Raw genomic sequence first — 13,547 nt, 5'->3', positions numbered from 1 at the left:
AAGCAGTGACTACCATCGCAGGGGCTCAAGTTGGAGTTGTACTGGATAGTATTCTGGAACTGGAACACGGCAGGGAAAGTTTTTTCCTTCTTTTTCTGGGGAGGTGGGAGCCATGGCTACCGTAGCAGCGACAGAAATCGAGACTACTGAGGAGCTGGGAGGAACAGGAGCAGGCAACGATATCAAGCTTTGCAAGAAAGTCATTTACCATACTTTGGCAAGCGGCAAGTCCGGTCCTCTCGACCCAAGCGCTGCAGCAGCGAGCAGGGAAAAAATCGATGTGAAGAGAAAACCGTTTGTGGAGCAGCATTGTGGCAGCCGGGGACAGCTTATCAGCATTCTTCGCTTGGACAGCGATCACCAGCATCCGGCTGATCGATCGGTTTGCAAGAAACTGAAGAACTTTGCCTTTGCTTATGCGACTCAGTGGACGAGAGGTCTCGACTTCCGGATCATTTTCGCGTCGCATTTAATCTTCTGGACGAGCTTGCTGCCGGCTATCGCGTTTGGGAGCTGGCTGCAAGTGGAAACTCATGGCAGTCTCGGCATCACGGAAGTTCTCGTCTCGACATGTTTCTGCGGACTGGCTGTGGGTATCCTTGGTACGCAGCCACTGATGGTCGTCGGAGTGAGTGTTCCATCGATAATTTTCATGGTCGCTGCTTCTCGGACTGCCGAGCGACTTTCGCTAGATTTTCTTCCCTGGCTGGCCTGGATCGGACTGTGGTGCGCACTGCTGCTGTTCTTCCTCGCTACCAGCGGTGCTTGTCGGCTCACAGCACATCTTACATTTTTTAGTTGGGAGATTCTGAGGCTTTTCGTCGGGTTCAGCCTGCTCTGGATCGGGGTTACGGAGATAGTTCGGTTCTTTTCTGCTGCTCACTCACTGGAGGCTTCGATACTCTCACTCTGGCTTGCTACCTGTACTCTCGTCTTGGCGGTGGTACTGAGTGGAGCTCAATCCTGGCGGTGCCTCAATGGACAAGCTCGTGAGCTCATCCAGAATTATGGTCCCGCTTTAACATTTCTCGTCTTCACAGGTATGTAATTTTTTGTTTCTTTTTCCTTTCAATTTCTCACTCACTCATTTCGTTGCTCCGTTGGTTGTAGTTCTTCCACTCCTCCCAAAGTTTCAGCACATTCAATTCGAGCGAGTGGACATGCCGGACTTTCTCTGTCGAACCGACAATCTTACAAGGCTAGGAACTCTAGTCCGGCTGAAGAGTGTTCCAATGTGGGCTATTCTTCTCGCATTCATCCCAGGAGCTCTCCTGGCTTGCATGATCTTTGTAGATCACAACGCGGGTTCCGTGGTGTTAAAGGTGAGCCTCTGTTACGTCTGTTCGCTTTGGTAAAGCGTGTTTTGCCCCTGGCAGCATGCAAATGGCTACGTTCTTCCGGAAAAGACGCCAGGGAGTTGGGACCTCTTCATTATAGCCGTGCTTGTTTGCTCCTGCAGTATTTTTGGGATTCCTTTCTGCTATGGTCTTTCTGCACAGGTATGTAGCCTTTTCTTTCCTCGTTTATCATCAGAAACCACACATGCTATTCTGCTTTTAGTACAGAGTATTGCACACAAGCGTGCTTTAATTTTTCACGTCAACGTTCGTGATGAAGAAGGCCAGCAAAAGTCTAAAGAGGTCATCAAGTCGCAGCGCATCTCTGTGATGATCGTTTCTATGCTGTGTGGGATACCGTTTGTCCCTGGGATCGATCTTTTACTAGAAAAAATTCCACTTGGAGTGATTGCGGGGATGTTTCTCGAGGTAGGCATGTTTCGTGCTATTTTTTCTTCTTTTTACGCGCTTGTTTGTGATCTCCAGATGGCATACTCGTGTTTGAAAGAACTAAAGGCTATCAAGAGGCTCAAAGTGTTTTTTACTGTTTCTGACAGTCGTAATCGGTCTTCGCTCTGTCAAAGAAGGATCTACTGCACAACCCAGATGTTTTGCGCATTGGTCATCTTCACAACAAGCAGGACTCCAGCAGCTTTGGTCTATCCAATATTCGTTCTGCTCGTGATCGGCTTTCGTCACTACGCCTTACTGAGTATTTTTACGGCATGCGGCCTGGCTGCACTCGATTCGCCTCTCAGCTCGGGTGGAACGATTTTGGAATATCAAGAGTCTACGAAAGCAGAGGTGCAGCCTAGCTCAGCTCTAGTTCGAACTAAAGCCGTGGAGATTGAAAGCAGTAGCTCACCGCAGTCTCGGGGAAGTCCGTCGATGCTCATTATGCCGAGTAGCAGGAGGCTGAAAGAAAGATCTCGCAGACGTAACAAAAGAAAGAGGCAGACAACAGGATCAGCGGCGAGAACTGAAGATGATCGTGACGATGGCTCCAGAGAGATGAACCAAGTGCGGTCCTTCTCCCAGCAGGCTTCCAGTTTCGACCATTCACGGGCCGGTCAAGCTGCCGAGTTCAACAAGGACAGTACTCGTGCTTTTGGACGTTCCAAGAGAAGAGCTCTAAACATTGAGCTGCATTCCAACCTCTTATACGACCACGGCTGGCAGAATTCATTGACTTTGCTACATCAAGATGCTGATCTGGGGGACGTCCACTCTGTCACACAAAGCCCAGCGACTTACGAGTCTCCTCATCGACCTTCTCCTGCAAGTTCGCAGCTGAATGGCCATCACAATCACCAGCAGAGCTTGGAGTGTGTCAAGACGAACTCTGACGGCGGTGCCGGGGCTGGGTGCGGCAGTAATTCAAGTCACTCATCGTCTCACTCTAGGAAGAGGAAGACGGTACCTTTGGCGAGTGCTGGCTTCAGCACGACAGAAAATCCATGTTTTATGCAAGATCGGGACGACAGCAACTTAGTGCCGACAACAGGCCGAGAAACTGTGCAACAGAACTAAGGTAAGGTGTCTTTTCGCGTTCAGTTTTCCTTGCTCATTTTTGTTTCTTCATGGCAGGATCTGATTTGACTGAGACGGCTGGCAATCTTGTACTTGTACAGTACAGATTGTCCAATGCCAAGGTGTAGACTTTGGTGCCGGCTGAAGTGGTGGTTCTGCTGCTGCTGCTGCTGCTGCACGGACTCGGGTGACACTTTTCCCGCACAAAAAGATGAATGCCAATTCAATTCTCGTGATTGTATCACAAACGCGGCGTTTGCTAACCAACTTTCTTTCTTTTTTTCAACTTTTTGCTTTTAGCACAGAAGCTCGTCTATCAATGCAAGTTGTACCTCGAAGTTTCCTGATGGCAAGCTCTTCCAACAGCAATAGCTATCGCGAGCTTGAGGTGATTGTTTTTTCATCTGCATCGTTGCAGGGAGTAAATGTTACCCTCGTGCAGGATGGCGATGATGGAGAAGAGGACGATCGCCAGAGCCTTTTACTCCTCAGTTGGAACTCTACTACCATTCATCTTGCAGAGTTTGCAACGTTACCGTTTCTTTTTCTGCAACTCCCTCAGATCATTCTCAACGCTCGGAACTTGATTGCTGGGAACTACGAAGCATTGTCAGCAGTGCAATGGATGGTAGCCTCGGACGTAAAGTCTCTTACAGGTACTGAGATACAGTATTTGTTGCAGGGACAATTGACGAGCTTGCTGGGAAATCTCTCGCTACTTTCATATTTTGCTGGACGACGTGAGCGAGGTGCCATGGCTGTTCAAGCGGTTGGCGTGCTTACGACTTTGGTGGTTTTGATCCAACTTGGAATAGCAGGCGCAATGCCTTCCCTGGCTTTGGCTGGAACAGTGATCGCAGTGGCCTTTGGTTTGCTGCTCAACCTTTTAAACTACCTGCTGCTTCTACGTGAATGGTTGTGGAAGATCTGGGAAGCAGTGATCAGTGTTGGTGGCGCGACCGTTCTCTTGCAGGTACTCTTCCTCTTGTTTTTTTTTTTTTTTTTTTGTTCTTTTTGCTTGATAATGCTGTTACAGGTGATGTGGTCTACGTTCGAACCTCACATTCCACACACCATTCTTCCAGCCGTGATAACTGGTATCGCAACACTCACTTTAGTGGCAATGGTAACACGAAGCTTATCTGCAATAATTTCAATGTCTTCCATTCTGCAGGATGCTATCGGTTTCTTGCCTCAGAAATGGTCAGACTTCTTGGTTGCTCTTTCGGCATGGACTGCAACCTTGCTCTTCATGTGGACGCCGGTGGCTCAAATGGTACTGTAAAATGTAAAACACATCTCTGGAGTATTGACAGGCTTTTTGATGAACTATGCAGTTCCAGAATTTTATCGACCCCGAGAACATCAAGGGCTTGTCACCCTTAACAATTCTGCTGGCCATGATTGGCAATGGACTTCTCGTCCCTCGGGCTCTATTCACCAGAGATCTCATGTGGTTAGCATTCGCTATTCGTTCTGTTTTTTTTTCTTTTTTTTTTCTCTCTTGCGGAGTTTTCGTTTGATTTCCAGGTTCACAGGTGCGGCTTGGGGGACTTTGTTTCAAGGTTGGGGACTACTTCTAACGCTTTGGATGTGAGAAGTTTGCTCTCTTTCTTTTCTCTTTTCGTTAACGCTTCTCGTGATGTCTTTCTTGGTTGGTTGCAGAGCTCGTGCTTTGAGTGGTACAGTTTTTGGGACAGTCACGGGATTACTCACAACATGGCTGGGTAAATTTCTTCTTTTCTTTCGTTTTACAATTGTAAGGTTTATATTTCAAAGCAGGATATGTGATGCAAAAAGACTCCACCGCATATGCATTGAAGTGCTCGCTGTGTCCCTTGCTGGAGCTGTGCCTTGGTAAAAGAATGCCAATTTAAACAAAGAAGCGGGTGTGTGACTGTATGGAAATTGATATTAAATTTAACATCCTGTGTAAAAGAAAAATATATTCTACGCCATTATAATTACTTTGATTATGGATTTAATAAATTATAAACATGTTTATCTATAATAATAAACATTAAGAGCCCAACAAATAAATAACCCTAGTATTGTATTTTAATTCTAAAATACATTTATCTAGTTTTATTCAGTGTGTGGTAGCTTCAAATGATCCAACTCGGAGCATGAAATGTCATATATACATACCTCTTAGATAAGTTAAACCTCACCCAACCACTCTTGTGGTAATAAAATTATTTTAAATATCAAGAGTAATATTTCTAATTCTCAGCCACAAATATGAATTGTCCAGTCTTAACATATGGCAAGCTCTCTCTATCTCTAGGTGCATATAACTGGACAATAACCACTATATGACAAAACCCGATGCCTCAAGTTAAAATAAATGCTGTCTAAATTGAAATACTATACATTAATTTGGGACATTATTATACCTTATATGGCTAAATATTGTATAGCAGTTTCTTTATTTCCATTTATTTCTTCATATAGCTATGCATTTTTACAGGTGAGTGAGAAGTTTTAAAATTTTAGCTATTAATATGGATTTTTTTATTAGTGTAAATATGGGCTAGGCATAAAAACTGGTTGTGAGAATAATGCAGGAACAGATGCAAATATTGATATTTCACTTATATTTTCTTCTGGAACAATACTAAAATTTATAGATATTGATGATGATTCTAATAATTTTGAAACATGTCATAGTGATTTCTTTTCTTATACTAGAGAATGTCCTTTACAAAATGAAAAGTTATGTGAAATAAAAATACATCGAGATAATGATGGGCTATATCCTAATTGGCTTCTTGATAACCTTCTAATTTTTGTAAACCAGAATTTAATTGCAAGTATAGACATCAAAGCATGGATCAATAATGAGAAAATAATTAATTTATGTAATGATGAACTAGTATGATCATATAAGTACTATAATGACGTTTTAATATTTTTCACATTAATTCATTTACATAACCTTTATATTATTGTTACAAGCATGATATTTTCATTTACTAGATCAAAAAGACTCAAAAATTTTGAGTGCAAGCTTGGGCATTTGACACATATCACAGAGTTCCTATGCTCAATTTAGCTTTATTTTAGCTAACATTATTTGTATATATTAAGGTTTCCTATAATTTCTTCTCTCTTTTTCTTTTGTGTTTCTTTCACTTTTCCTTGTACTGATTCTTTCATGGTATGATCGATTAGCCGGATGGAATCGTCTTGAGATTCAGAAGTTAATCACCTCCAGCTTGCAACCATCACAAAACAAGAGCTCAATGAAATAAGTAACCTCGAAGTAACGGTTTACACATTTAAGCAATCAAATGTAGCTTAAATATACCCCCTGCCCAAACACTTTGTCAACAAGGAAATCACACACAAGTAAATGCTACGGTTACCTTTGTTCCGATCAACGGCGAGCTCTCCAATCTGTTGCCATGTCATCCCACGCTTTGAAACAGCCTCCACCTCTAGAAAATTCAACAAGTAGAAATCAATCAGCACATATATATACAGAAAACTCTTCTCTTCACCTGCGAACGTTCCACAGGCCGCAGGTCTAATACCAAAGCTGGCCTCTGAATACTTGCTGGCACAACTTTGCTTCAACTTCTCATTGGGCGTGTTAGCATTTGGGACGGCTGCGAAGTCGGGCACCCAAACAAGGAGCTCCATTGTACGCAACAAACGTTTCCCAACCAGCTCCCATGTCATGCGTTGGGAATCAAATACGACAACCTGCATCCCTACGCTTAAAACGTAAGATTGCCATTTGTACAGCATATCCTGCTGTCAAACAAAGACATGAAGTTGTGCAAGTGTTTGGGTAATGTTGAGACTTTCCTCCAGCTCCATTCTTTACCACTCGTCCTGTCCAGCACCAAAACCACCTCGTTGCAGCGAGTAACCCAATCTCACCGCCAATTTCGAGCATGTACGGGTAAGAAGACGGAAGTGTGTCCATGTCCCAGGCCCACAACCACTTTGCTTCGCTAAGAGCTCCCAGATCATCAACCTCCAGCAGCACAACTGCACTGTGCTGCTCACAACACCCGAGACCGTATTGCACTCCTTGTATGTGCAGCGTGTTGGAGGACAACGTCCAGATGGTTTGATAGGAAGGAAGTGTCCAAATCCCCACTTTGGAGTCGAATAAATAGGGGTCAATGGCAATCCTGAAGAACATCGAACCTTCACTCATGTACGGGATCAGCATGAACGACCGTCGACACTGTACTGAAGATTTAAGTGGAGGTGCGGTCGTCACCCATTGGTGCGTTAGCGGGTTCCCAACTAAGAAACGTGTCTCGGATGTCTCGTTGATGATGCACACGACAAGAATAGTTCTGAACCTTCCGGTGTAAGCCAAGAGTTCCAACCCTGAGGTAAATCTTCCTGTAGTAGCGAGTTCGCTGTTTTAAAAGTTGTGCGTTAATTCCTTGCTGCAGCAATAAGAATGTATGTCGGCTGTTTCGGGCCCATAATACTTTGAATCATGTAGTAGGGAAGGCCATTGTTTGCAAACCAAATGCAACCGCACCATGTCTTCAACTGGTAACCAAGATAGTATATGCATCTGAAGTTCCAATAGTAAGCTTCCCCAGGTTTTCCCGCTGTACACACACCGACAAAAGAAGAGAGATTAAAGGAAAGAAATTCAACAACACGTACCTTGAGCGAAGTAGGGCCTTCATTTAGTTTCTTCTGTATGGAGAAGACAATCAATCATGTTGCCAGGACAGAGGCGCCAACAAAAATACAGAAAATGCTCACCGAACCAAAGCGCAATCACACTCTTCCCTTTACACACTGTCAAATCCCTTTTCCAGCTGAAGAACCCTAGCAGCATTTGGTTGGAAGTAAATTAGATCCACCTGAGAATCGTAGGCAGCGAGAACACCCTAACCAATCTTTTTATCCGTGGTGGCGACGGCGACGGCGACGGCGGTGGTGCCGGCCGGGCATCGGTGCTGCTGAGAAAGTAAGACTTTTGGCTAGCAACTTGTAAGAAGAAGTTGTCCAGGGACAGGTTTAAAACGAAGAGATCTCTTTCAACAGGATGGATAAAGAGAGGAGTTTTCATGGAAAGTGAGAGAGCTTGGGAACTTACCCAGGGACGAGAGCATCTCCACCATGAAAAAACTCTTTTTTTTCTTTCAGCTTATCAGCAGGCAGGTCACCTACTTGGAGTTAGCGAGAGAGGTTGAATCTTTGAGGCTGATTTGTTGCAGGCTCTCGAAAATTTATGAAATGGATTCTAAAGTGTAATCGTGCGTCTTATTGCTCGACTTAGCAGAATTATTCAGTGTAGTTTGAAAGTTTTGGTTTCGTTGTAGTGTAATGCAAGTTTCGTTGGGATCTTGTTGCACGCAACGACTTCTTTACGCTTTTACAGATTGCATTTCTCCGTGCTTCCGTCTGTAACCACGATCCTGTGCAATTTATTCTGGGCTGCCATTCATCAACCTTCTCCTCTTTATAAAGGTCATGAGAGCCCACGCAGGGTGTCACTTATGCCCAACTATTGGGTTCCAGGGGACAACACCGCTAGTAAGTCGGACTCTTTACAAGGAAGTCTGTGGACAAGCCGCAATCATCCCGAAATATACGTAGCCTTATATCCTTTTAAAGAATTATCATGGTTTTTGGACAAGATGCTTGAGATTCCGGCCACTGGAGTTGATGTTGCGACCCGCATTGCGTCATCCTCTTGCTCGTCTCCACGATCCTGCTCTATCCAAGGTTTGTGGATGCCTACGACATGACCTTTTCCTGGCGCTACGATCACTGCTGCAGCAATGGAGACTTCGTCGATCTAATGCTCGTCCACATCCTCTGTTAACTCTTATACCACCAAAAGGTGATTTGATTACAGCCTAGGGGAAGCTTGTGAATGTAAGAACCACAAGGACTGGAGCCACGCCACTAAAGCTGGCTTGCGTATGTGATCTTCGCACGTCGAGACAACAGCAAACACTTCCTCCAAAACTTTTTCTTGGGCGGCTGGTGATGGAAGAGACGCTAGTATGAGCTTGGAGAGCTTCTGCATCAAGTGTGGAAGAACCTGGAAGAGCGATTGAAGAAACTTCGTCAAGCACTGGAAAACTTAGAAGAGAACCTGTATGTCGACGATGAGGAGGAGGTGAAGAAGCAGAGCTCGAATAGCAGCCACGGCTTCGTCGCTAGCAGCTCCAGCGCCGAGGAGGCCAATCAAGAGTTGCGTTTTGGAGACGAGTTGATCGATACAATGGCGGATGGTTACGCTTCCAGCGGGCAAGCAACGGACGATCTCCACTACTCCAGCGACGAGTCCTTCCAGTGGAGTGAAGTCTGGATATCCCTGTACAACTCAAGCGTCAGAAGAAAAAATAGGAAGAGCAAAGAAAATACCTCCATTGCTCTGTTGATATAAAACACTCCAAGCTGCTCCGCCAGAGATCCTTCGCGTGCTGAATCTGCCCTCCGGGACAAAAAGCTTGCGAATAACTGGTGGGCTGCTTCCGCTGCTTGTTTCGATGGATGGCAAATATACCTGAGAAATTTCCGAGTTAAGCGAAAAAACGTCAGGAAAATCAAACTCACAGGAAAAGAATTGGCACGACGCCGCTCTCAACGCTATTAGCGTCCAGCTGCTGCACGCACGAAGAGAGGATCCGAAAGTGGAACTGGATCCGACTGGTCTGAACATCGTCAAGACACCAGCTATAATCTGGATTCTCGAGAATAGAACTACCTGCACAAGTCTTTGCATGAAAAAGCACATAAGAAAAAAAAACAATAACGAAAAAAGGAAGTAGAGGTACGTACCAGGCCAGGAGATTACACGCTCATACGAAGGGAGCAACTCGACAAGCTGCGATGAAGCTCTGTGGCTTCCGGAAACCAGCAGAGCGCACTTCTTCACAGTGTCGGTGTACTCATCGACTTGGAAACGCCTTAGGAACTCCACGCAGGAGAAAGAATCCAGAACATAGGCCGCCAGCTCTTCCCGCTCATGCAACATATCCACAGAGCTCGAGAAAAACAGCACTATCGTCAGGAACACTGCCTCCAAAGCCTTGACCAAGTCTTTGCTCTTCTGCATCTCATCCTTGAGCACCTGGTCTTTGGAGAACACCGCTGAGAAGACTCTGTGCCTCTCGTACAGCTTCGACGAGTACTTCCAGAAGAGAGCCTCGATCTGCTGCTGGTAAAAGCTGCTAACTCCTCGATAATGCTCGCAAACGGCGCGTGCTAGCGATCCAACCTCTCTGAAGAAAACTCCGCCAGCCTGCGTCTTGAGCGCCTCTAAAGCAGCGACCATTTTGGGGATGCTCAACGACTGTGGCGAATAAATCTGCGAGACGTCGAGGACGTCTCCCAGAAGAACGATCACCAGACAATGCAGAAGCTCCGGCTGTGCCTCCTCAAACTTCCTGCCACTCACCATCGACAACGCAATGCATCTCAGCTGGTGCCGCTGGGTGTCCGAAATCGGCAAAGATCGGTGCTCTTCAATGCATCGCAGTAGCTGCTCGCGAGTAAGTTGTCCACTCTCGCAAATCTCTTGTAGCAGCTGACTTGCTAGAGCTAAGATCATAGACTCCAAGCTCTTCTTCAGGGGAAGCAAGCTTTGCTGCCATCTGGATCCACGGAGCAAGCCTGCTGCTATCGCCACCTTCGCATTCCTAACCTCCGGCAGAGCTCCAGAATCACGGCTCACCAATGGTTCGCACAAAGCTTCCAAAACCCGCTGCTCTCTCGCCCAAGCTCCTAAAAACTCGTATAGCTTCAAGAGCATGGCGCAAGAATCTAAAGACGGCCGTGGCTGGAAATCTTTTCTCTCGCCAGCTCCCCCTCCTCCATCTTCCAAACTCTCACGATCCACCGGCATCGTCCAGAGAAAAATCAAGCTCCCTGTCATGATAGAAGGTACGGAACTATAATCCTCCCAAGAGCCCATCACCGCATAGCCAACACCAGCCAGGGCCTCCGGCAGTGACGAAGATGTGGCAATTCTCTCCTTCCTTTTGCCAAGCTCTTCGACGATCGCTGCCTGGCATCTCCTCCTCGTCTCGTCGCGGCATTCTCGCGTAGCGCACACTGCCCCTAGCAAAAGGATCGACTGGCAACAAGAGCACGAGCCCACGGCCTCGTCTTGCAAAATCTCGCAGTACGTCCGTGCCACACTGTCCAGCGTCGCGGCAACACTGGCGCTGGCAGTGGAAACTGAGTTAAGAAGAGACCGCCGGACCCAAACGCTGATCACCAGCGCTGCCCAAGCCCACACCGTGCCCAATATCCTGGGATAATTCGCATCCCTGGCCACGGCGAGCATAGAAAGCAAGAATCTGACCTGCGCTTCCCCGACATGCAAGGATTTCTTGTTCTCCGCCAGCAACCGGAGCGATTCTTCTATAATCCCGATCTCCTGGCCAGGCGCGCGTAGACGACTCCATGCCTGGCTCACAGCAGCCGCTGGGACAGCGACATTGGAGAACCTCGGGGACGCGATTGCACCCTCAAGAAACTCTATCATTGGCATAAACCCTAGGAAAATGCCGAGTTTCTAGAATATTCAGGCATATTCTTGGATATTTGTTTATTTAAACAGTTGTGATTTACACTTTTCTCGAATTCGTTTATAATCAAGGTTTAATGAATATAAATGTGCTTAAGTTTGTGTAGCACATAGAGGACAGATCTAGACACAAGATAAAGTTAAGGGCATAAACAATAGGAAATTGTAAAAAAAGTTGCGACCAAAGCTAGAAAACAAGTTATAAACTGTAGCATTTTAAAAATTTAGTTTGCACATTAATTTTATGTGTTTTTTTATCTTGCATAGATGATAAATATATTTTATTATAAATGCTAAAATGAAATGAAAAGAAAACATAAAACTATTAGCTATATTGATAATTGCTTTAACATGTTAGGGTAGTTTATATACAAAGAATTGGTAATAAACCTATCTAACTATTAGGAATCCTTCATTTCAAATATAAAAAAATTCTATAATATTTTTTTAGAATATTATATCACAGCTTTATAACTCTAATGAGCAATATCCCATAGTTATATTGAAAAAAATTGTAAGGAACCGACTCCCCGAGGCTAAAGGATCCCCGAAAGTATGACTGAAATGACAAAGAGTTTATCGGATGGGACCGAGTCGAAGATCGAGTCCAAGACCGACTCTGAGACCGAGTTCGAGATAGAGTTCGGGATCGAGTCCGAGGCCAAATTGGAGACCGAGTTCAAGATCGAGTTCGAGACCGAGATCGAGATAGAGTCCGAGATCCAAATCGGGTCTGAGATTGAGTCCGAGGTCAAGTCCGAAGTCGAGTCCGAGATCGGGTCCGAGATTGAGTCCGAGATTGAGTCCGAGACCGAGTCCGAAGTCGGGTCCGAGATCGAGTCCGAGATCGAGTCCGAGATCGAATTCTAGACTAAGTCCAAATACTAATACGGGTTAAGGGGTGAAAGCCCAAAGCGTGCGTTTCCCAGGGGGGGGGGGGGGGGGGGCTGCAGGGGGTTCCAAAAGTATAGTAGGGATAATGAGGTCCAGGAACCAGTCTTGAAGGAACTCTCCAGTGGTGCTTCCAAACTGACTTGAGGTTGAGATTGAGGCCAAGGGGCCTTGGGTGGGAGTGAGCATGGGCTTGGGTGGCACCGGAGGGGCCACCCAGGGAAGTGCTCAAGAGCAGCTCCCACTCCCGAAAGGGAAACCGACTGCAGTGCTCCCGGCTCATGTGGAGTGGTGCCCCACTTGAGTACCTTGTGGCTCATTGGTCCTCGCCCTTCCTAGGGGCTTGGGCCTTCCCTTCGGGATGGAAGTGGGGGGGTAGAGGTACCCATACTGGGCCGTTAGGCCACGGTGTTTTGCCCCGATGTCCCGAAGCAAGTGTTGCACCCAAGGCTTGGGATTTAGAGGGTCCCATGATCAAGTCTTGTTGTACCAAGGGGTGTTAGGAACCTGGAGGCTTGGTGTGCTTGGCTGCTTGTGCCTGTGGGGAGTGTAGCCGAACCTTAAGTCCAGTCTAACCCGGGGAGGGGGATTATGAGAGATTTGGGAATCTGTGGATGGAAGGCTAACTCTCCGTTGCTTGTGCAATGAGTAGCTGAAACTAAGTAGGACCAAGTAGGAGTTGGTGCAATAGGCGAGAACCTTGGCGAGGGAACTTAGCACAAGCTAAGGCAGTGTTGATCGGATAGACGAGGTAAGCTGGCAAATTGGAAAGGAAAAATTTGTGGCTTACAATTTGGTATCGGAGCCTCTTCCTCAGTTCTAGTGAAGGATAGAGGCGGATTGCTGGGAGATGGCAAGGGCAGGACGTAAGTGAACCCAGGCGGAGACGAAACCTCCTCCAGAGCTGGAGCCTCTGGTCGAACAAGAGGCTATGGATGAGGAATCCTTGCATGAGGAGGACTCTAGTGAGGCAACTTCCAAACAGGAGTCTGGTGGTGAGGTTCGGTCGTCCAAGGCTCGATTGGATGTTCTAGAAGGACAATTGGCACAAACCAATGCCCCGCTAGAGACTCTCGTACGCAAGTTAAAGCGTGACGAGAAGCGAAAGAAAAAGCGAAAGACTGCGGATGCTGGCAGCGCAGAGGGTGCGGACCCTTCGGTAGGGACCGAGGCAGAACCAAACAAGGTCAAACAGACTGAAGTGGAATCAGTCCCTCAGGCAGTTCCCAAGTACAAACCAAAGCCCCCACCGGTCTTCA

General features: G+C 46.4%; 3 protein-coding genes across 7 annotated transcripts; 2 read left to right on the top strand and 1 right to left on the bottom strand.

The window, feature by feature from the left end:
* The first annotated feature begins 112 nt into the window (after window positions 1–112).
* Window positions 113–3,111, top strand: LOC112345988 (band 3 anion transport protein-like). Its single transcript, XM_024673887.1, has 6 exons — window positions 113–1,040; window positions 1,111–1,322; window positions 1,377–1,499; window positions 1,566–1,766; window positions 1,824–2,868; window positions 2,925–3,111. The coding sequence occupies exons 1-5, from the start codon at window positions 113–115 to the stop codon at window positions 2,865–2,867; spliced, it is 2,508 nt and encodes an 835-aa protein (XP_024529655.1). The 3' UTR covers window position 2,868; window positions 2,925–3,111.
* On the top strand, window positions 3,072–4,831 carry LOC9650800 (maltose excess protein 1-like, chloroplastic). 5 transcript variants are annotated; one of them, XM_024673980.1, is made up of 9 exons: window positions 3,072–3,255; window positions 3,310–3,495; window positions 3,550–3,840; window positions 3,904–3,964; window positions 4,042–4,143; window positions 4,205–4,323; window positions 4,398–4,460; window positions 4,533–4,594; window positions 4,650–4,831. In XM_024673980.1, exons 1-9 carry the CDS (start codon window positions 3,079–3,081, stop codon window positions 4,726–4,728), a joined length of 1,140 nt encoding a protein of 379 aa, XP_024529748.1. In that variant the 5' UTR covers window positions 3,072–3,078; the 3' UTR covers window positions 4,729–4,831. The 5 variants fall into 5 exon arrangements, with proteins under 5 accessions (XP_024529748.1, XP_024529747.1, XP_024529746.1 ...); XM_024673979.1 differs by having other exon boundaries at window positions 4,647–4,831; XM_024673978.1 differs by having other exon boundaries at window positions 3,904–3,993; window positions 4,647–4,831.
* A 3,805-nt stretch (window positions 4,832–8,636) lies between these two features.
* LOC9650798 lies at window positions 8,637–11,355 on the bottom strand. The gene is made up of 5 exons (XM_002968642.2): window positions 9,645–11,355; window positions 9,420–9,570; window positions 9,228–9,369; window positions 8,956–9,177; window positions 8,637–8,901 (listed from the first exon to the last, which is right to left on the bottom strand). Exons 1-5 carry the CDS (start codon window positions 11,353–11,355, stop codon window positions 8,707–8,709), a joined length of 2,421 nt encoding a protein of 806 aa, XP_002968688.2. The 3' UTR covers window positions 8,637–8,706.
* Window positions 11,356–13,547: the final 2,192 nt, after the last annotated feature.

This window comes from Selaginella moellendorffii, unplaced genomic scaffold (genome assembly GCF_000143415.4).
Source record: "Selaginella moellendorffii unplaced genomic scaffold, v1.0 SELMOscaffold_11, whole genome shotgun sequence".
NCBI lineage: Eukaryota > Viridiplantae > Streptophyta > Lycopodiopsida > Selaginellales > Selaginellaceae > Selaginella > Selaginella moellendorffii.
Note: the sequence above shows the minus strand (reverse complement) of the source record. Positions and strands in the feature narration are given on the sequence as shown.

Excerpts from the sequence above, each read along its gene's own strand:
- LOC112345988 (XM_024673887.1), top strand. The coding sequence starts at position 113 with ATGGCTACCGTAGCAGCGACAGAAATCGAGACTACTGAGGAGCTGGGA. Across the intron at positions 1,041-1,110 it reads AACATTTCTCGTCTTCACAG|TTCTTCCACTCCTCCCAAAG; the intron begins GTATGTAATTTT and ends CGTTGGTTGTAG. Across the intron at positions 1,323-1,376 it reads CGGGTTCCGTGGTGTTAAAG|CATGCAAATGGCTACGTTCT; the intron begins GTGAGCCTCTGT and ends TGCCCCTGGCAG.
- LOC9650800 (XM_024673976.1), top strand. The coding sequence starts at position 3,079 with ATGAATGCCAATTCAATTCTCGTGATTGTATCACAAACGCGGCGTTTG. Across the intron at positions 3,256-3,309 it reads ATAGCTATCGCGAGCTTGAG|GATGGCGATGATGGAGAAGA; the intron begins GTGATTGTTTTT and ends ACCCTCGTGCAG. Across the intron at positions 4,144-4,204 it reads GGACGCCGGTGGCTCAAATG|TTCCAGAATTTTATCGACCC; the intron begins GTACTGTAAAAT and ends TGAACTATGCAG.
- LOC9650798 (XM_002968642.2), bottom strand. The coding sequence starts at position 11,355 with ATGATAGAGTTTCTTGAGGGTGCAATCGCGTCCCCGAGGTTCTCCAAT. Across the intron at positions 9,571-9,644 it reads GCGTGTAATCTCCTGGCCTG|GTAGTTCTATTCTCGAGAAT; the intron begins GTACGTACCTCT and ends AGACTTGTGCAG. Across the intron at positions 8,902-8,955 it reads TCCTCATCGTCGACATACAG|GTTCTTCCACACTTGATGCA; the intron begins GTTCTCTTCTAA and ends TCGCTCTTCCAG.